This window comes from Sorghum bicolor, chromosome 1 (genome assembly GCF_000003195.3).
Source record: "Sorghum bicolor cultivar BTx623 chromosome 1, Sorghum_bicolor_NCBIv3, whole genome shotgun sequence".
Classification (NCBI taxonomy): Eukaryota; Viridiplantae; Streptophyta; class Magnoliopsida; order Poales; family Poaceae; genus Sorghum; species Sorghum bicolor.
Window position 1 is genome coordinate 67,021,061 of NC_012870.2, and position 22,033 is coordinate 67,043,093.

At 40.5% G+C, this 22,033-nt stretch overlaps 4 protein-coding genes across 6 annotated transcripts; 2 read left to right on the forward strand and 2 right to left on the reverse strand.

The window, feature by feature from the left end:
* LOC8082348 (ribosome biogenesis protein BMS1 homolog) lies at positions 1–8,709 on the reverse strand. The gene is given in 17 exon segments (XM_021456508.1): positions 1–609; positions 692–895; positions 973–1,239; positions 1,341–1,550; positions 2,108–2,347; positions 3,166–3,384; positions 3,471–3,564; positions 3,819–4,153; positions 4,759–4,952; positions 5,107–5,206; positions 5,445–5,839; positions 6,355–6,592; positions 6,744–6,954; positions 7,196–7,386; positions 7,755–7,873; positions 7,979–8,069; positions 8,144–8,709. Coding segments are annotated over 17 exon segments (3,663 nt in total). The 5' UTR covers positions 8,546–8,709; the 3' UTR covers positions 1–456.
* On the reverse strand, positions 12,973–13,302 carry LOC110432436 (translation initiation factor IF-2-like). The gene has a single exon (XM_021452851.1). It carries the CDS (start codon positions 13,300–13,302, stop codon positions 12,973–12,975), a length of 330 nt encoding a protein of 109 aa, XP_021308526.1.
* Positions 13,301–15,952, forward strand: LOC8082349. Its single transcript, XM_021452859.1, has 3 exons — positions 13,301–13,311; positions 13,472–14,240; positions 14,330–15,952. Exons 1-3 carry the CDS (start codon positions 13,301–13,303, stop codon positions 15,950–15,952), a joined length of 2,403 nt encoding a protein of 800 aa, XP_021308534.1.
* LOC8083667 lies at positions 16,769–21,767 on the forward strand. 3 transcript variants are annotated; one of them, XM_021456552.1, is made up of 10 exons: positions 16,770–16,950; positions 17,575–18,006; positions 18,220–18,282; positions 18,860–18,922; positions 19,057–19,119; positions 19,568–19,630; positions 19,736–19,795; positions 20,130–20,273; positions 20,428–20,523; positions 20,994–21,767. In XM_021456552.1, exons 2-10 carry the CDS (start codon positions 17,596–17,598, stop codon positions 21,399–21,401), a joined length of 1,371 nt encoding a protein of 456 aa, XP_021312227.1. In that variant the 5' UTR covers positions 16,770–16,950; positions 17,575–17,595; the 3' UTR covers positions 21,402–21,767. The 3 variants fall into 3 exon arrangements, with proteins under 3 accessions (XP_021312232.1, XP_021312227.1, XP_021312231.1); XM_021456556.1 differs by having other exon boundaries at positions 16,771–16,950; positions 20,428–20,511; XM_021456557.1 differs by lacking the exon at positions 20,428–20,523 and having other exon boundaries at positions 16,769–16,950.

A 22,033-nucleotide genomic window follows, 5' to 3' on the forward strand; every position in this document is an offset into this window, starting at 1 on the left:
GACAAAGCTAATGTGACATGTAAAAAAATAGTAGCAGTAAGGAAACGTCGACAGCAGAGTATCGCAGCTACACAAGAACTTTCGGATCCTGTGGTAGTATACACTCCAAATTGTGATTCCCAGTTTATTTGGGAGCTAAAGACCACATGTGTTTGCCTAACATTCAGACAATATTCCACGTTAGGGCGAACGATACATAACTTCATGACCAACCTAACTTTGCCCTTCTCCGCCTAGAGTAGTGCAGGTAAGCTGAATTCAGGCCCTGATTATGATCTTGCCATGTGACTCCGGCCCAGATGGGTATTGCACCTTTCAGAACTCACCAGCTATCAACTAAGAAACATAGTGGCGCATGTTCTGCAGAAGAGAACATGCCCTGGTTGCTGCAGGGTTCCTGGTGCACAAATCCCTTCTTCGCCCTGGTGCACAAATCCCTTGTTCGCCTCATAGGACTCATCTGCGTGCACGCTTCTTTTGCTTATCTTCTTCCCGATATCTCTCACGCCTCTCTTCCCTCTGTCGTTTCTTCGTAAGTAGCTCGGTCTTGGCTTTCTCTGCCTCATATGCTTTTTTCTTCTGTTGTTCCTTATTTTTCTTCTTCTTTGCCTGCAAGTATACAAGAGAATCATGAGCAAGAAGCAGAATAATGGTGACAATGGAACTGGCAGCTGTGTGCTTGAGGCATTACCTTCTCTTGTTTTATCAGCCTTAGCTGTTGTATAGCTGCATGTGTCTTCTTCTCACTAGGTTGCATGATTACTGGCACCCTGTTTTCAACTGATACTTTCTTCTGCTTAGGTGTATCCTTAGGCTTAGATTTAAAAGGAAGTAACTGTTGCAGCTTTGCAGGGATCTCAACAGGATTGAACTTCCGTGGTTTCCGCTCAATAGGCTGCGAAGTGGAGATAATACCATATCAGACAACAAACATGCAATAGTGTTATGAGAAAACTAGTAAAGGCTCAGAACCTTGTAAACTGAGTCCTTGTTGTGTGGGGTAGGGATATTGTGTTCCCTCCGCAACTCAGCAGTTGTTCTCATGCCTTGCCAGGTCTGCTCTCTAGGTTGCAGAGCAGTGGTCACAGGGTTACAGTACGTGGGAACTTCAACATTAACCCAGGCACGCAGGAAAACAATGTCACTCATAAGAATTCTGTCCTCAAATGTGCATCTTGCGATTCCTTCTGTATTTTCCCCTTTTCTCTTCAACATGTCTCCTGGCTCAATCTTTGCTGCCTGTAATGAACAAGAAATTATTTGCGTGCTTACAGTTAAACAGTTACACTTATAACCATGATAAATTATCAAAGCTAGCAACCTTGCATTTTACTCATTACCTTTTTAACCTGTCCTCGGATTCCACTTACAGTCCGAATGGCAGCACCTTCAAACCTAGCAACCTCTAAATCAGATGTGAACATCCCTTTGATTAGTGCAGTCTTCTTAAATATCTTGCATGGTGTGCCTGTGAGCTTGATCTTCTTCACAATTCTGGCAGTATTGTTGAATTCTTGAACCCATCCTGTTGCAGTTATCCTAAATGGCACCTGCGAAGATGTGTAAGCATTGTTGCAAAGTATATCAGTCTAAGGACATAAAATGATTATAACCAAAAGAGAGAGAGAAAGCAAATTAACCAAAAGTAATTTGACATGGGGTCCTGAGTTACACGTTGAAAGGACAACATTGATGTGGCTTACTCAATCCTAGTTCTCATTAAACCAAACACTATAAACACATCACCCACTAAAACTCAGCTCTCTTTACAAGCTTCAGTATCTCTCATTCTCTCTATAGTCATTGACCTTTTTTTTCAAATAAATGAGTTGTGAAACATAAAAATGGCATCTGGGGCAGAGTCGACATTTAACATCAGCACAACTGTGGACTTTTGTTTTGTTGAGCTATGAACAAGTTGTTACAACAGGCTGTTATCACAGTAGTTCCGTCAACTAGAATCATAGTGATTCATTTCAAAGTAACAAAAGAGAGAAGTGCCAAAAAACAAAGTAGAAAAGATTATACATGGCATTCGTGTGAGGAAGTTCTAAAATTTAAGATCACTAAATCATGTATAGACTAATGTACAGATCATTAAATCTACCTGATTGTTAGAAAGATTCTGGACTGCTAATACACCACTCTTTGGTGGAGCAAGTGGTCCCCAAAACATAGCAAAGCAATGCATATGCTCAGGCGTATACTTCAGCATGCGGTGTCGACCATTCCGATCCTCTATTGCATACACAGGGGTTGTTTGGAATCGCCTCCATCCAATTGAAACTATGATTGGATCCTTTGTCTTCAGAACTTTCCTGTGCCACCTATGGCGCTTCAAACTAGCCTACATGATGAATAAATAAGGTACATGTGAATCATGAACAGCAATTCAGAAACATACATTTGAACAGTCGTACTAAGAGAATACAATGCTGTAACAACAATAAACATCTTGCATTACGAAGGTTGTACAATACACATATTTTTGAGAAGTGAGGAATGTGCATGACTGCATGTAGCACAGAAGTAGGGAAGAAGATGTGCAATCTAAAGGTTGTAGCGTGATTTCAGTGAAATGGATGGTCCACTTATGGAGTTATGGTTGTAGCATTATACACGGCCACAGGTGCGTCCTCGCTGTCTTGGTCTTTTCTCAACTATGAAGACAATCTTCTTCTTAATGCAATGCCTCAGGGGAGGCTTTCCCTTAGGGGATGAACTTTTTATATTTGAGAAGTGAATCCTATTTGTTATACAAGTGGGGCACTTATAACTGAACATACAGCTGTATTTGTTATGCAATTGCAACAGCTCTTATGCCTTTATCTGTAAATCCTAGATGTCCTTTTCCTTGTTCTGATTCAAAGGCAATACCCACCAAACATGGAGGATACAAATAATATTATTATGAAGGTACACCATAGATTGATTGACAAATAAAAAAAAACTAATGAGTAATGATCACTAGCAACTATCCCAGCCCACAGCATCAGAAGGAAAAAGATCTAGCCCAGATAGGTGAATGTGAATGCAGAGAGATGCATGCCACCTTATTTTTCATGGATCGACAGAGAATTTGATATGGAAACACAATCACAATTCTAGTATGTCAATTATTTAAATGAATTACAGAGCACAGCAAATAGGACCAAAGAAACAGACCTGCATGAATCCCGTGTTCTCCTCACCAAGGCCAATACCCCCAACAAGAATGGGGTGGCAAGGATTAAAATGCTCAACAAGCTCAAATGGCACACCATGTACTTCTAACCTGACATAAGTACCAGTCCTGAATCCTTCAATGTCTACTCGAGTCTCTTCGTCAAGGTCATTGAGCTCGGACATATTCATTTGCTTGCGAAGTTCCATTTCCTCCTTTAGCTGAATGTTCAAAAGCTAATTAGTACCAAGATACGAAGTGAAGAACCTCAAAAGAAGCAACTAGGCAAAGGGCATTATGATAATACTTTGTCAAAATAGCCCCCTCCGTTAGACTGTTCCTGTCTGGATTTCTTCTTAACATCATCAACTTCGTCATCGGATAGCTCAGAACCATCATATGTAAGTCTCAGTCAAAGAATCAAAGGAGAAGATAGAAAAGGTACTTAAGAGAGATAAAGGAATAAAAGTATCCAGTCAAAGTAAATAGACCAGGTAGAGATTTTTTATTTTTTCGCATAAGCGAAACAAAAGAACACCAAGAAAACTGAAAATGAAAAAAAAAACAGAGTAACAGTGCCCTTTTCTTCTCAATATGATTGTAAGTGGAGAATGAAATGAAAAGGTAATAAACATGGACCATATATTAAGGATATTGTGCATCAAATTTTGCTCTTAGTGCAAGCTTCTTAAGTCTTCTTTCTTCAACTTCTGGATCATCTTTCCTTTCTGCATCTTCAACTGCCTGGCTCATATGTACCTCACCAGTTTCAAGATCTTCAAAATCACCATATATTTCCTCACCATCCTCTCCATTTTCATCTGCATCCTGTCCTCTTAAAGCAGCTTTTGACCAATTTCCAGTCACAAAACGATCACGGATGCTTTTGATGAGATCTTCATTAGACCAATCTCTTAGCTCTGCTTTGAAAAACTTGGAGCAATCCTCAGCATCAATATCCTCAAAGCTTGGTGATTCATTCTTTGCTTGCTGCAAACCATAAAAACAACACATTTATGTTCTATAAACCTATAACAAACAAGAGTCAACTGTTGCAACTGTCAGCAATACGCATTACATCAGGTACTGCATCACAGATTCACATAACATATAGAAAAAGGGGAAATGGCTGATCCTTCACCCCTCACTGCTGCCCCCACCCCCACCAACATATAACAAGAACAGTACAACGAAAGGGTAAAGGTGGTTTATAAATGTCCCTACTCTAGAGAACTCTACAAACCAATCAACTCATTGAAAGTGGCACAGGTTAACTTATATGATAGGTTATCATACCAAAAATATACTCCATCCCAATTTATAAGTCATTCCAAGAATCTTGGAGAGTCAAAGCATTTCAAGTTTGACCAACATTATAAAAAAATTAGAAAGGTTTATGACATCAAATATATATTACTATGAAAATATAACTAATGAAGAACCTAATGATACTTAGATGGTATCATAAATGTTATTATGTTATCATATAATTGAGATACTTTGACTCTCCAAGATTCTTGGAATGACTTATAATTTGGGATGGAGTACTATAAATTGTATTGGGCACATGAGTCATGCGTGCAACGAATATGCACCTTTTGTCCTTTTGGTATGAAAAATTCGTCATCTGAGCTATTGGCTTCACCATCATCATTTTCTTCTAGCGCACCACCGCCTAGCTTTGTTGAAGGTAGTCCATAGACAAGTTGCATCAAATTAGCACTCCGTCGGGACTGTGTTCTTGCAAGTAGGGATTCTTTCCATTTTGAAGTGTTCTCAATTTCATCCTCTAAAACAGAAAAAAAAAAAGATGCAAAAACAGAAAAAAAATGATATCACTTTAATATGCAAAGATAGTTGTTTGAGCAAAGAAATTAACAACAATCTGTATCATAGATCGGTGCAGCAACCAAGATACTCATGTGAATCTGTGAATATAGTACCTGAATCACTAGCTTCTCCACTATCATCTGCTGATACAGAATCCCCAGACAACTGGTCATCACCAGAATCCTCCTCATCATCGCCATCTTCATCAGTACCCTGTTAAGTAAACAAAGGATTCATGAAATAATATGCAAGCACTAAAAGAATCAGTTTACGCATGAACTAATAGACTTCCCAACCTGGACTATGTACATTTCCTGGCTTGGGTTACAAACATATGCATATAATATAGTGAAAACCATGCTCTAAAGGACAAGGATCATAAACTGACATGCAATAGAGTCTGAGACAAGAAAAAATATCCATGACAAGGAAATAAGGGAAAACAATAGACCTCATCATCAACGTCATCTAGAAAATTAGCAGACACAGCTTTTCGCCTCACTCTTCCATTGCAAATTTCTACTTCTTCCCTCAATTCAACATCACGATCCCTCAGCTGAATATCATCATTATCCTCTTCGCTATCACTAGAGCCTTCAGAATGTTCATTTCTCTCCATGGTGACTGCATTGCTATTGTTACCGTCATCTACTTGCTGCAAGTTTGTGTCACCCTGATCATCCTGGCTTGCAGAGATGACATTGCCTTCAGCATCACTGTCTTTGGATTGAGCAGCAGGACGCCCACCAAAGAAATTTATAAAACTTTGTTCCAACTTTTCATCAAGGGAGTATCTCGTGTTTTGAAGTGTTTTTACCAGGGCCACGCCGACATCTTTACCTTTCCCTGTAAAATGAAAGACCAGCAGTCCAACATAAATAAAATTAAGAAAGGCATAAGCGGCTAAGCACAGACTGAAGTAACGATTAAGGGCAGGAATCCAGATGCAAAGCTGAAGTTAATCCAATTCCAGAATAAGTGCACAAACAGTTATGCTTTAAAAGGTTCATATTGTACCATAGATCTGCCAAAAAAAGGTTCCCATTCTAACAGTTCACATTCTAAATGTATCGATATAGGTGGAACAAATGGAATGATTGACAAACAACAAATATACGATAGGGAGGATCAAGTACCAAAAATCATGTACACAACAACCAGCATTTTGTTATCCAGCATCATAAATAATTCAAAGCCAAGATATTCATCTGAATAGCACACTAGCTAAGGTAATGAACACAGGAAAAAAACGACATTAATTAGGATGAATAAGCATACTACAAGAAACTCCAAAAGCGATAATGCAATGAATGAACAAGGGACTCGGCATTAGGTATGCATAACCTATAACCTAGGCCTACCTTGCTTTTCGGGTGCATCATTTTCATCACTCTTTGAAAACTGAACAAGATGATCATTGATATTAATATAAACTGCATCCTTGTCATAAAGTAAATCCCCAAGACCAGACATTGGCGCATAGAACAGTTTTTCCTTGTCACGCAATCCTCTCTTCTTTGCAGATGATGGCAAAGGGCAAGGATCAGCCAAACCCGTCACCCCAGACAAGCTGAAATCACCTGCCCCTGTGATATGCACCTGTACAAATTTTTGTGCTTCTTAATATAATACAAGTGCAATCATATGAAAAATGTAACACTATAAAGCTGTTTGTTGGAACTTCAAAGCACAAAGTAACACGCTAACTCAACATCAAGCTACACTGATCATTTAAGGAACACATGTGTACCTTGGTCCCTCTTTTCATATTACAGCCACGGAGGTAACCGTACAATGTTATTGTTCTGTCACACTTTCTGTTCAAGCGCACACTTTCTGTAGGGGTGACATCCTCAAATCTATCAACTAACAAATAAGGATGAGCCATACGCCAACTCAATGGGATAGGTTTGATTACAGAGATGAATCTTGCAAGATTATGGACTTCTCTTTTGGTGTATCTGCATGAAATTTATATGCCAAATGGTCATAGGTCTAAGCAAAAAGGTTCATCACACTCAGCAGGTAAATACAAAATTGCATCGTGAAGCTGCACCATGAGAAAAAGCCATAAAAAATCTTTATAATATATAATATGCTTAGCTGTGAGCTAAATCTGGTGCAAACTGATACAAGCATGTGGATTGATGTTCCAGTTAATTAAATAGAAAGTTAACAATATGAGAGGAAATGGCAACTTACTTTCCATGAATCAAACCAGACAAGTAGAATAATTTTGCTCCCTCCTTTATCTCGGCCCAGAATCGATGTTTAAGGCGCTGCTTAGTTTTCCTGAGTTTCTTCACATCTTTAAATTTATCAAGATGTGTGAGCACTCCCATCACCTTGGGGAATCCATGGACTTGCATGATATTAAGAAACTCAAATGTATCCTGGGAACAAGGATTCATTTACATACCATTAGTCCAAGAAAACATATTAATAAAAAAAATCAATTGTATGGCAATTTATAGTCCAATACAGCAATGTCAGTTGCACTCATCAGTATAATTTAAAGTCAACACCATCGTACATGTGGGATAACACTGTTGAATACTAGGTCATAAAAAAAGAACGAAATATATCATCATAGTAGAATATCAGCCAAACATAGGTAAGAAGTCACATCAGAAGATCTTCTAAGGTACGTTTAGAGAGAAAGAGAGGTTATTTAAACTCTTCTACACGTGTTTGCTAGAAAACTTAACAGAGCTACATAGTAAACTGGTAACAATTTGAAAATAGAAATATGACAACACACCATTTCAAATCCATAGCTTCCATCAATGAGCAATAAAGCGAGATCAGCTATTTTAGCAGCATCAATCATTCCATTGATATCATTTGGACACTCCACGAACTGTACCCTCCTGCTTTTGCCTGCATCCAACAAACAAACCATAAGCTTATTATCTTCACAAAAAATCTAGCATTATTCCATTAAATTTTGATTTTCAATGTACAATATGCAAAGGGTTCCTTAACCTGATACAACAGTGATGGGACCACGAACTTCTGGTAAGTTTTGTTTGGTGTAGTGTTTTACCAGACATTTTATCAATAGTGACTTCCCAACCTAATGAATTTGAGGCGAAGCGATGATAAGAGACAGAACATTAACAATCAATCTGTGCAAAATGCAGAGCGTACCTGTGGAGGTCCTTGAACTACAACAACAAAAGGAGGAGGTTCACCAATGGAACGGTCCATAATTGGGACATGGAGACGCCGTTGTTCAATCTCAGCTGATCGAGCTTGCAGACGCTTGGCCTTCGCTGCTGACTGAAATGCAAAAGCCTGAAAGAATGGAAAGGTAGTTTGATTAGAAAAAACAAGGCTTCAAGACCCATGTCGCCCGAGCAGGTCATTCCACGGACACCAATCACGAGCTTGCTCGAATCTGCATCGTACCTTAGGGTTCTTCTGCTGGCCCCCGGCGTCATCGCCGCCGTCGCCCTTGCCCTTGCCCTTCTTCTTCCGCGCCTTGGCGCCAGACTTGTGTTGGCGGTGCGCCTTGTGCGCCTGCTCGCCGCCGCCGTCCGCCGGAGCCATGGGGCTACCTAGGGCTCCGGCCTCCTACTTAACTTCTTCTTTTGTTCGCTGAGGCTGGGGTAGAGGGTTTGCGGCGGTAGGCCTTGCCGCCGCTGCCGGGGGCGGGGAGGGAGACGAGACTGGCAAGGGTTTAGGGAGGCGGCGGCGCTTCTGTGGGTAGTTTCTTGGGTCGTGAAGCTGCCTGAGCGGAATGAAACCAGTGCCCACGGCTCAGATTCCCCAACGGCCCAACACACGAAAAAAAAAAAGGAGTCAATCGAACCCTGGAGAACCCCGTCCGGTAAGGCCCAACAACCCCATAGAATCGCGGTGACCGCAACCACATACACACTACACTGTCTTTGAATATTTGTCGTTGTTAATTTACATGCCAGTAAGTTTATATTATGAAAATAGATTCAACAATTTATATAATATAATAATTATATATTATAAACTTTTTTACTTAGATTTAGCCGAAGTTATTTTAAGAAATGAGAACGATAATTAATAAAAGACGGATGAAATTATTCTTGCATTGGCGGCTTGCTGCCACCGCCACGACTGAAGCGGAAACAAACAGCACCTTCTACTAGTGTAGTACTAGTATACTCCCTGCTACTAATATTTCGGGGGACACAAATCGATTGTTTGGAGAGAAAGAAAAAAAAGAGTAAAGTCAGCGGTCTCTAAACTTATTTGGATGTGTCATACCGGTTTTTAAACTTGCAACGACGGTTTAGGTATCTAAACTTATTCGGTAGCGTCATCCTAGTCTATAAACATAAAAATTTCCCATATAAGTCCTCAAACTTGTTCAGTTGTGTCATCTCGGCCCATAAATTTGTTTTTAAGTCTCATGGGTCAAAACAGGACGAATCTAAAAACTTTATATTGAAAAATAAGTCATAATTTTGTGAAAGTGCATCTAGCCCTTTGTGGGTTTTGGTGAATTGAATGACAACATGATTAAAGGTCTAATAAGTTTGCTAAGTGTTGAACAGGATATTGAGTCTATTGCACATACTTGTGGATTGTGTATTAACAAGTATGTTCAAGGCTCAACAAGCAGGCAAACTTGATGATATGCCACATAGTGTTGAAATGAAGGCCAAATTGTATATTGTTGTATTAAAGGATTATGGAAACAATCTAGGTCAAGCAAAAGACAAGAATGCAAATAAGATCTATGGAATGGGTTATATGCTGTGGGATATCATAACATCATGAGAAAGTAAGCATATTTGACAAATGGCAAAAGAGACATGAGTTGATGTTCTTGGATTGGTCTCTACAATGACTTGCTTTTCATGAACAAGAAGAGCTTGATAGTGAACTAGGTTTGATCAAGCTAGAAGTATGAAGATCAAGATTGAAGTGAGTATTGAGTGTCAAGCCAAAATAGAGAGGATATAAGGAACTGTAAATTGGCTTGACCATATTGTTGTTGATCCATATATGTCTCTATGTGAGTCAAACTGAAGCTTGATTGATCTCAATATTTATATCTAGAAGATATTCAAGCAAGGATCACAATATTGAAGAAATGATTATTCAATGGATACTTAATGTGATATGACTTGAGTATGGCTTGATAAGGTGAAGATAGCAAGAAAAGGGCTTCGAGGGACTAAGCGGAGGTGAAGGGATAAGCGACGGCTTAAGGACCGAGGTACCATGGCTAAGGTGAAGAAGAGAGTACTTGCATTGAGTCGAGGAACTAATCAAGCTATGAGGAGTCATATTGTGTTGAGGATCAAATCTTTAGTAGAAGTGACTTGAAGCCAGGGAGGTGAACTCATATGTGTTGAAATGGGTCAAGTCACATGCTCAAGGTGTGTTTGCTCAAGAAAAGGAGACAAAGTTGATTGCAACCCTTTATGGAGTAATATTGAGAAGAAATGGCATATGAAGACATTGAAGAATCAAGTGGTTAAATTGGTTATATTCTTTTGTTCTTGAGTATAGGTATGTCGTACTATCAAGGGGGATGCAATACGAACGATAGACAAGTCTCAAGTGCTCAAACTAACTAAACCCAAGTGCTAACTTGAGAGAAAACACTTAGCACTGCACCTGCACAAGTTGATCTTGGAGCTTGTTCTCTGTAGGGTTGGATAGCCCTTGAAACAAGCTTTCCGAAAAGTCCAAGATCACTGCAAACGGAGTTCGGAGTAAAACGTTATGCCTTTTTCCGTAAGGTGACCTGTGCTGTTTTTACAAGGGCGGCAGTGCCGCACTTGATGGGCGGCAGTGCCACCCCTGTACAGTCACAACGGCTAGTTTTTGAATCCTAACGGCTAGTTTGAGTGGGATGAGTATATATACCCATCCCACTGCTTCTGGTCGTGCTGCTGATGCTTCAGACTTTCCAAAGCCATTCCAAAGCCTCTCCCCAACCCTCTCTTTGTGAGAGTGAAGTGCTTAGTGCACAATTTAGTGTTGGGGCTGTGTGATTAAGTGTTAGAGAGTAGATTAGAGCAATCCTAACCTTGAGCACTTGCTGGGCTTCGTCGATCTTCGTTGTGCATTTGTTACTCTTGGAGGTGAAGCCTCCTAGACGGCTAGGCGTCGTCCGGCGAGCTCCCGTGCTTGTGGTGAGCAGCGGGACAGTTTGTAAGACTCTCTTGCAGCTAGTGAAATCACCCCTCACCTCAAGAGTTCATTCTCTTGATTTGAGAACGAGGGCAAGGCAAGCCTTGGTGGCAAGCCAATCCTTTTGTGGATACTTCAACAACGTGGACTTAGGCCAGCCTTAGTGGCGACGCCGAACCACGGGATAAATATTGTGTGCTGATTTATATTCTTGCAATATTGTTGTTGAGGTGATTGTTTGGTTTGTGGCCAATCTACTTGGTGGTACTTGTTCTGCTACGTATAACTACTATTCAGTGACTAACATACTTGCAGGAAGCTGGGAAATTTACCTGATCTAAATTTCCTTGGTTGGATTTTGAATTGTACTAAGTTCCTCCTGCGCAGGCCGGCAGTGCCGCCCTCTAATCTGATAGAGTTTTGAGTTGAAACTTTGTAGATTTGTCATTGGATACCTCTAGTACTTCTTCACCAAGTTTGGGCTCATTTGGACACACGGTTGCAGGAAGGCAGTGCCGCCCTCAAAGGGAGGCAGTGCCGCCCTGAGCTTTAGTTTTTGTTTGAGCAGAATTTTTGCAGGCCTATTCAACCCCCCCTCTAGGCCTCCTCGGCGACATCAAGGTCTTTTCATTTTGTCATATGAACTCAAATAAAGATAAACTTTATATCAAAATTGTAGGCAGCAACGCGATCTATACTTCAGTTGAAAAGTTTTTAAATTAAAATCGTTTAGGGTCACAAAATATTTTTTATAAATTTATAGATTTTGAAATTTAAAATTTAAAATTAATATTTATAATACTAAATGACTTCAAATAAAAAAACTTTTCAACTACGGAGTTGTACATTGTGCTTAGCACTATAACTTTGGTATAAAGTTTGTCTTCATTCGAGTTCATATAAAAAAGTTATAAATTATTTTTGATATAGAGTTTTTAGATCGCTTTGTTTTGACCCAAATGAGATTCAAAAACAAGTTTAGAGACAGGGATGACACAGCTGAACAAATTCGATAACCTAAATGGATGATTTCTAAGTTTAAGGACCGGAATGATACAGCTAAACAAGTTTAGAGACCGAGATGGCATAGACGAACAAGTTCGAGGACCTAGACGAACGATTTGTGAGTTTAGAGACCGGAATGACACGACGGTATAAGTTTAGAGACCGGTGGTAGACTTTACTCAAGAAAAAAGAAGCTTTGTTGTTGCTCACCGACAGATCGTAAAGTTTCTCGTGTAGTGTTGTTGTTATGTTTTTTTTCTTTTTCTTTCTACTGTAGATAATATATGCAAGGAATTTCTGCTTTTACTTTTTTCTATTTTATACCAACATTATCATTGTTGGTTCATTTTTTTAAAATACAAGACATGTGAGGCTGGAAAAATACAACGCTGCAAATGGGCCTAAGGCCCAAGGAGGAGCTGCAGAGCCAAGCAGCCCAGTCTGGCCTGTGAAAGAACAGAGCGAGGCCCATTACAAGGATCACGAGCGCAGCGACACGCCACCGGGCGTTGCGCTTCCGGCAACCCGTCCTCACACCGACGCAGATCCCCACCAATTAATCAAGGGACAATTGTGGAACTGCCCTTATTTTGAAGCTCAATTTCTCGTTTGCCCCTATTATTTAAACTTTGCTCGTTTGCCCCTGTTTTTTCAAAACGAAGCCAGCGTTTGCCCCTCTTTTCTCCATCCGTTAGTTGGTGAAACATTTATGCCAAAAAATTTTTTTGAGAAAAAATAAAAAGGAAAAGAAGACCAGAATACCCCTTATCCTTTCGTTCCCGTTCGTTCGCTCGCGGCTGCCCCTTATCCTTTCGGTCTCGCGAACGAGAGCGACTGGGGCTGTTGTGCTAGGGTTCGCTCGCGACGAAAGCGACTCGCGGCCTCGCGGCGACCCGGCGCGGGCGCACGGGGCGGCCACGCGCGGGCGGGCGCGGCGACCCGGCGCGGGCGGGCGCGGCCACGCGCGGGCGCACGGCACGGCCACGCGCGGGCGGGCGGCAGGCACGGCGCGGCGGCAGGTACGGGCAAGCGCGGGCGCACGGCGCGGCAGGCACGGGCAGGCACGGCGCGGCCTCGCGTGGGCAGCGGGCTGCAGGAGGAGGGCGCGCAGGAACAGGGGCGCTGCGACATGGAGCCGATTGGGTAAATTTCTTGTCCTCCATCGTTTCTGCGTTCATGGCTGCTCGGTCAGGCTGTAGGATGAGCATTGAGTTTCCTTGCTATGATTTGTAGGTCAAATAAAAACCAAATTAAACTTGTTGTTTTGGTTCGGGCACACTGGAGTATGCCCGATTGTGGTCCAAAGTGTTATAGACACAATGAAACCTTGTCCACATTTGTTGACAGAAGTGCATGTACTTTTCTGGAAGTAGTAAATTTCATTGCTGAAAGTTTTATTTGGGGTTCAAGGCAATACATATCTCTGTCAAGGGCATTGGAGGAACAGCTTTCTGAGTGGTTTCAGGATGGTTCTATTGAGATTGAAAGCAATGAACAACTTCAAGAATGGTTTGAGGACAATAAAGACAAGGGGGAAGCTTGCATTTCTGCTGAAATAAAAAATTTTGAAGGACCATTGCAATGCTCACCCACTAAGCGCAGGCTTCACCCTACTGTTAGGAGCCTTCCAAGTACTGCTCCTATTGATTTGGATCCTTTCATAGATCAAAAACAGTGCACTCAGCCTACTCAGCCTACCAAGAAAGACAAGAAGGTGGATAGTAAAGTCTCTTATGATGTACTGAGTGATAGCAGTTATGACTCTGATTTGGCTGCATCTTCTGATTCTGAATTAGATACATTTTCTGACTCTAATTGCTCTGACATTGATTATGATCCTTCTCATGAAATGTTTGTTGATGATGACAATGATGATGAACCTTTTTTCTCTTATGATGTTGATGCTCCAAGTGTTGATGTTGGTTGTATTTTCCGTGATGTGAAGGAGTGCAAATCTGCGTTGACCCAACATGCAATCTTGAATGACTATGCTTATCGTACTGTGAAGAAAGATCTAGAGCGATTTAGAGCTAAGTGCTTGAGAGCTAATGAAACAGGCTGTCAGTGGACTTTCTTTGCAAATACTAGCAAGGCAGGAAAATATGTTGGATGCAAGGTATAACAATTCTTTATATCTTATTTGGGTTGTTTTTTCCTTTTGACTTTATCTTTTGATTGATTATTGAGAGCTTATTTCCCATGCAGGTGAAGCTGAACGGTCCGCCGCACAATAGCAAGTGTGGTTCAGTGAATCATTGTGGTGACACAATGGCAGGAAAAAACTGGGTTGCTGATAGGGTTGTTGAGTTCTTACAAGAGGACCCAACATTGTGTGCTAAGGAGTTGACAAAGAAGCTGAAGGCAAGGTATGGTTTTGAGGTTCCTTACCATATGGTACACAGGGGCAAGGAGAAGGCTCTAGACATGATTTTTGGTAAGTGGGATGACAGTTATGACTTGCTGCCCACATATAGAGTTGAGCTACTAAAATCAGCCCCAGGAAGCATTGTTGAGATGGATGCTGAAGTTCATGGAGGCAATGTCTGTTTTAGGAGATTCTTTGTGGCACTGAAACCTTGCATTGATGGTTTCCTTGAAGGATGCAGACCCTATATTGCTATAGATGCTACCCATTTGACAGGAAGGTCTAGAGGTCAATTGGCATCTGCTGTTGCTATAGATGGAAATAATAGCCTTTTTCCAGTTGCCTATGGTGTCATTGAGACTGAATCCACTGAAAGTTGGACTTGGTTCATCCAGAACATGAAGGCTGCTATTGGTACACCTACAGGTTTGGCTATCAGCACAGATGCATGCAAAGGACTAGGTGAGGCTGTGAAGGATGTATACCCAGGTGTTGAACATAGAGAATGTATGAGACATTTGTGGAAGAATTTCAAGAAGCATTACTCTGGTGATGTGTTCACTTATAACATGTGGCCGGCTGCCAAGGCTTGCACTCTAGAGAAGTACAATTGGCACATGGCAAGAATCATGGAAAAGAGTCCAGCAGCAATTGCTTACTTGGATGAGCATCATCCATACTTGTGGACTAGAAGCAAGTTTTCAAATTACTGCAAGGTAGACTACATCAATAATAATATCTCTGAATCTTTCAACAACTGGATTAGAAATTGTAAAGACTTGCAGATTCTAGAGATGATTGATATGATTAGGCAGAAGATCATATCCAAATTTGAAGTTTGCAGGAAAATTGCTATGTCATTGGAGGGCCCCATAATCCCTACAATAACAAAAGATCTAATTGATGAAAGCAAAGCTATCAAGGGATATGAGGTCTTGAAATGTGGGAACAACACAGCTGAAGTTACTGCACCAACATCATCAGGATCAGCTTACAGGTATGCAGTTAATTTGGAGCAGAAGACATGCAGTTGTAAGTTGTGGCAAGTGAGTGGAAAGCCATGTAAACATGCTCTGGCTTTCATAGCAAAGATTAGTAGAGATGTGCAAATGGATGAATTTGTCCATGATTACTACTCTGTTGAGAAGCTGAGAAAGGCATATGCACCTGTGTTCAATCCAATGCCATCAAAGCATTTTTGGCCACGTGTTGATCCTGGATACAAAATCCATAAACCTAAGTTGAGAAGAAAGCCTGGCAGGCCTAGGAAAAGTAGGATTAAGGCATCAGATGAACCAGGTGCTAGGAAAAGAAAGAGGTGCTCTGAATGTGGTGAAGAAGGACATACAGCAAAGAAGTGCCAAGGGGGGCCGACTGCAAGGGAGCAAAAGATGAGAGCAACACATGGTAATGCATCTGAGGTGGAGAGCAATGACCCTAATACTACCGGTTCATCCAAGTAAGTCATCCCATGTGTACTTGTTTACTATTTTTAATGATTTGAACAACCAACCTAATGCATTATTCACCATCTCAAAACAAGTGATGCTGCAAGTAATATTGGAGGACCACAAGTTGGGACAAGTGGACTAGGTGAAAGTTCATCACATACTGAAACAACCAAGTAGGTCACTTTTTATTTACTTTGAACATGTTCATGCCCACAATCCATGCTCACTACATTTTTTTCAAAGTGCTGCTGCCACAAATGTTGGAGGAGGAAGACCACCAACTGGAAGGGGGAGAGGGAGAGGAAGAGGAAGAGGAAGAGGAGGCCGAGGCAGAGGAGGAAGGCTTGTTGCATTGCTCAATGTGTAAAACTGACCACTTGGGATATGTAATAATTAGTGGATGTGGTGACTTTATTTTGGATGCGTATGTGCTAGGCCATGTATGACATGAACACATACACTTCCATGTAGTGACTTTATTTTGGTATGCTTAGTTACGTTGTTGATGATGCAACTATTGGTTTTATATTTGGGACAATTTGGTATGCTATAAACCTTATTTGGATCCCTCTTCATATGTTGAGAAATATATATTGTCAATTGTTGAATATACGTGCACATGTGTGCTTCTCTGTAGTGCAAGTGCTCATGTGTTCCAAAACAGGGGCAAATGAGCAATTTTCAGCCAAGGGTATTTTGGTCTTTTCAGTCAAACTTAACACCGTTAAGTGGACTTAACTGGATGGGGCAACTGCTGGCTTCGTTTTGAAAAAACAGGGGCAAACGAGCAAAGTTTAAATAATAGGGGCAAACGAGAAATTGAGCTTCAAAATAAGGGCAGTTCCACGATTGTCCCATTAATCAAACAGCAGGCGCACGCTTCCCCCTGAAATCAACCCTCCCAGCTAATTTTAATCCCCCCGCTACTCCACTCGCCAGCCCCAGATCCCCCACCCTCCGCCGATTGGAGCCAGGCAGAAGCGGCGGCGACTGCGGCAGCCATTTCTAGGGTTAGTTCTCTTGCTCCACAGGCATTTCCCAATACTTGGCAGCGAATCTTATATAGCAATTTAACTCTCATCGCGGTTCTGGCTTCGATTACTTGTTAACTGTGTGGTCTGCAAAATTTTAGTTTTTATATGTGCACAAATTCGTCGAGTTAGATCCTTAAACGTGCAAGGCAGCCGTGTGTCGTCTGGTTGTGACTACGAATTCGCGTTGCTTACGCATGTTCGCGAGCACGGGTGATGGGGAAAGGAGAATCTTCGTTGAAATCACTTATAATTTAAAGTGTTTGGTGGTGTGTTAGGATTTTTTTGGTTTCGTTTGCAGGGTTTTTCTGGGATAGTTGAATAAGAGAGTCTGCTGTTGCTTTTATTTCCCCTTCAAGGCATTCATCATAGAGAGACGTCGTAGTTTACTGCAACAGGGAAATTTGCATGATTTATGATCTCATGAAGTTTCAAGATGTGTGAATAAGCTAGCTGTTTTTTTTTCCAATCACCACATGCACTCAAAACATTGGACCTGCATTTAACATATTTAATTTTGCTGATCAAACACTCCATTCATCAAAATGTAGCTGAAATATATATTCTTTTATCTGTATTCATCAATACATGGATTTGTTGAAGGGCTGAGCTGTGCAAAGATAGATGGATTCCAAAAAGAAGAGGAACAAGAAGAAGAAGGGAAACCAAGGGAAGAATGCTGCTGATGTCACATCCAATGCTGGGGAAGCTGCTCCCCAGCACCACAATCACGAGCCAGCCCCAACAGATCATCATAAAGGTTATGATGCAGATGATGCCATGTCCAGTGTTGGAGAGGGAGTTCCTCAGTACAAGAATCACCAGCCAAATCTACTGGCAGATCATAATGGCACAACTGCTTATGAAACTACATCCTCCATTGGAGAGGGTATTGCATGCTATCAGAACAATGAACCTATGATGACACAGGAGAATCACAAGGCCAGCAATGCAGTCCCTGCAGATCAGAGGAGTGTTGGACTGTCAGAGTCTAGTGTGGAGCTTGACATGCACAGACTTTATGAAGCAAAACTCGTGAGTGGTTTGTTGGTTCCTGAAACTGCAAGTGCGCTATCTCTTTTCATTTTCTTAAAATTCTTGTGAATTTTATCAGCACTTGAATTGATAATATATAGTACCTTCACAGTATTAGTTCAATAGTTGTATATTTATGTTGATCATGTGACTTTATTTTTGTTCCACACTTCTCTAAATGAGTCAAGCAGACAATAAAGTATTGCAATGCAGGATAAATTACATGAGACGATAAAGCAGTTGGAGAATGAAAAGAGTTTATGGCTTCAAAAAGTGGTATGCATATATGGGCATGATTTAAAAAAACTGTTTTTTGCTTATCTTTTCTTTTCTGAAGCTTTTATTTGTTACAAATGTATTCACCATTCTATGTTTGCATTAACTTTCTCAATTACAACTCCCAACGCTGTGTCTACCTGCTCTCATAGCAGCAATGGAAAAGATCTATCTGAAGCATATTTGAACCTACCATTTTCCAATTTACAAAGTTCTACTGCTATAGAGTACCCCAGATATAAAACATTTTTAGACTTACTCATGAACCTTTCCCTTAGTATAAGTCATTATACAATTCTGAGGTATCTGGGTCTAGTTTCTTCATGTTGCACTCCCAGTCTTACACCCCCCCCCCCCCCCCCCCCCAAAAAAAAAAACCGGAGGGCACCAATGTCATTCTCTTGCTCTTTAGGCCCTGTTAATTTCTGGGTCATGCACCGTGTTCTGTATACAGGATATGACACATCACACATGCATATCAAAGTAGTTTGATGAGTTCCGGGCACATGCATATTCAAGTGCTAGAACCATCACATAAGAAATATTGTTTTATTCCTTCATTGTCCTTCTCCTGCAGAGCATCATGGAGGGTGAACTCGAAAAATTACATAGCGAAGTGGGTTGCCATGCTCAAAATGAGGTGTACTTTGTGTGCTGGACGCAAACAATCCTGTGATTTGATCAATTGCAGTTTTCTTTGTTTTGGCAAGGTTGCTGGCAAGATGAATGACTCGAAATTTGTCCGTCTAAAATTTTCGTCATTCTGATCTGCAGGTCCTTTTGGAAGGAAAAGTGAATAGTCTACAGAGTGGTTATGATGTGCTGATTAAGAAGGAGGTATTTAAATTTAATGTTTCTTCAGCTGATTTCAATACTTGAGTGGACATATTTGTCACTGTGCCAATCTTGCCTGATTCCAGTGACTGGGATTCCAGGGTAGAGTTGTACATAGGGCATCAAGGGTCATGGCCCTTGGTGCAAGTATAAAATTCCTATAAAGACCTCAGCCTCAGTTATAGGTAGATCTGTAATTGTACTCACTACATATTATGCACTGAAAAGGAGTTAAAGACAATGTAGAACCTTCTGTTCTCCTGATGATATTGGAACACCAAAATGACGAGATAACTTTTTAAGCTGCCGCCATCAAACTATTCAACTCAGATACCATATTAAAGGAATAAAGGCTAGTGTATTAGCTGTTTTTTCTTTCTCAAACACAAACACAGCTCTTGTAGGGAGTTACATGCTATTGTATAAGTCTGTATTCCCTGATTCCATGTAGGAAGTTTTGGATGACAAAGTCAGGCGCATAGACAACATCAATGACACCTTAACTCATCAAGAGGTAACATCTGGATTACTAGTTTTTTGCTTGAGATTCTGCACTGATTTGAAGACTAATCTTTTTTTTTCTTTCTTTCTTTGGCTGATGTATACTGATTTTCTTCAGGCTTTGCTTAAAGAAAGATTAAGTGGGCTGGAGGAAACAAATAAAGCCCTGTTGGTACAGGTACAAGTTTTTTAAAAAACTTATTCATTCTGTGTTTGTATAGAGTTGGTTGTGCACTTCTGGCCAGTGGATACCTAGTTGAGGGGGAAAAAAAAACCCAGTGAACTACTGAATATGGGTACCAGTAGCTTTGGTGTATCAAGTAATCTGAATTTCTGTTTAATTTATATTTCAACGTGCTGCATCATGTACTTAAAGTTCTCTTGCTCTCATGGTTTATTTGCCAGAATGTGAACATGTCAAATTTGGCACTTTAGCCATTGAATGTCATTTGTAGTAGACATGATGTTAGTTCTATCCTCTGATATTACCATTTAATAACAAAGCCTGGCAGGTGAAGATGTTGGAGGATGCTTCAAACAATACTTCTGAGGAGAATCAGATGTTGGTACAAAAAATAGATGAACTTGATTCAAGACTACAAGCACTTGAAGCAAAGTGTGCTCCTAGTGAAGCCTCAATGATTGAAAAGGCAAAGGTTATGCACTGTATTTTAGTGGCAGTTCTGAATTGTTCCATTATGGCTGCATGTTTGACCTTTTGATTCTTGCTATCTGCTACCTAATATATCTATTCCTACACAAGTGATCTTAATGTTCATATTCTAGAATGTAATAAAAATTGTAATGCAGTTCCCTGTCCCTGATAATAAGGTGATGGATCAAGTGGATTTTGCCAATTCACCACTTCAGCAACAGACAATTGGGTTTTCCGAGGTGATAAGCAAAGTAAATGATTTTTTAGGTTAAATTATTTTAGTGTTTCTTTCCTTTCACAGTTTAGTATACATAGATATTGCCCTGTCATCGAATGTTTACTGTACCAAATTACTTCTTACTCCCATGGGCATGGCCACATGGGAGGAGAGTCATTCCTAGCAAAAGGTGGGTTGGCATATATAAAGAAGAAACACAAGGATTGGGCACAAAGGAAGTAATCTTATGATGGCATGAATTAAGGGATTATGATTTATTTGTAATAGATTATTATTTACTCTTGTTCGATCAGAAGGAATGTTCAACTCATGTTTGTATGCCAACTTGACATAATATCAAGTATGGATATTGTAGTTAGTTCTTTAGCATATGTATTCTTTATGATGGATTAGGATCTAATCATTTGCATCTCTATTGAGAACTTATTTACTCGTATATGCAAGTAGTAACTGGTTGCACAAAACAATTGTTTCTTCCTGCAGGGTAACAAACTGATTGCTGAGAGAGGTTTGGGCAGTTCAGTGCAAATTAATCCTGATAACAGCTATGGTCAAATCTACGATATTCCCAGCAATGCCTATGCTAGTAATTATCCAGAGGAAGCATCAATCCAGCTTCCAGAAATAGGCACCAGCAATAGCATTGTTCAAGGTCATGTTGATGTCAGTGTCAATGAGCATCGATTTGATGGACCAAGACCAAGTGAAGAAATCGTTCCAGTTCCATTGGATGATATAGAGATTCATGAGGATGACCCACAGCAACCGGGAGCAGCTGATGAGATAGATGAGGTTCCATTTTCCGACGCCCCAATCATTGGTGCCCCATTCAGATTGATCTCATTTGTTGCTAGATATGTCAGTGGTGCTGATTTGGTTAACCAAAAATAACTGTCTGCATATCAAGAATTCAGGATCAACATGTCAGGAGTTTCTTTTTGATTCTGCTGATAATTCTGTCAGTATGTTAAGATAAGATGGGTGGATTGGATTTCTGCATAGATGTGGAGGCTCTATTTGTTTGTGGTAGTGCTCACGTCGCTGCTAATTCTTCTCTTCCCCTATACCTTTTTCAGGCTTAGGAGAAATTCTTGTTCCTTGGCTTATATACAAGAGGCTATGTACCATGTGCCTCTTATATACGGGTCTAACTGAATTTTGGTGTGTGACAGGACTTGGTAGATGCACTAGCAATATAACCTGTGATAGACAGCTACTTGCTTGATTTATTTCATCTTCTTGTGAATCTTAATCTTATTTTCTGTGTGGTGCAATGATACTTCTTTTTAGGTTGCTCCTTTATTATTATTATTTTTTTGACACTGGTTGCTCCTTTATTTGTGGCGACATAAACCACATAAACCGCAGCATGTTTTTAGTTTTTTTTTTTTCTGGCGGAATAGCCGAGACTATCGAAGGGGTTTTCACTGCTCAAACTTTATTTGTGGGCTACCCATAAACTATGGAAGTAGTCGATTCAGACCTTAAAATTTTCTTTTGCGCTCAACCTTACCCCTCGTCCT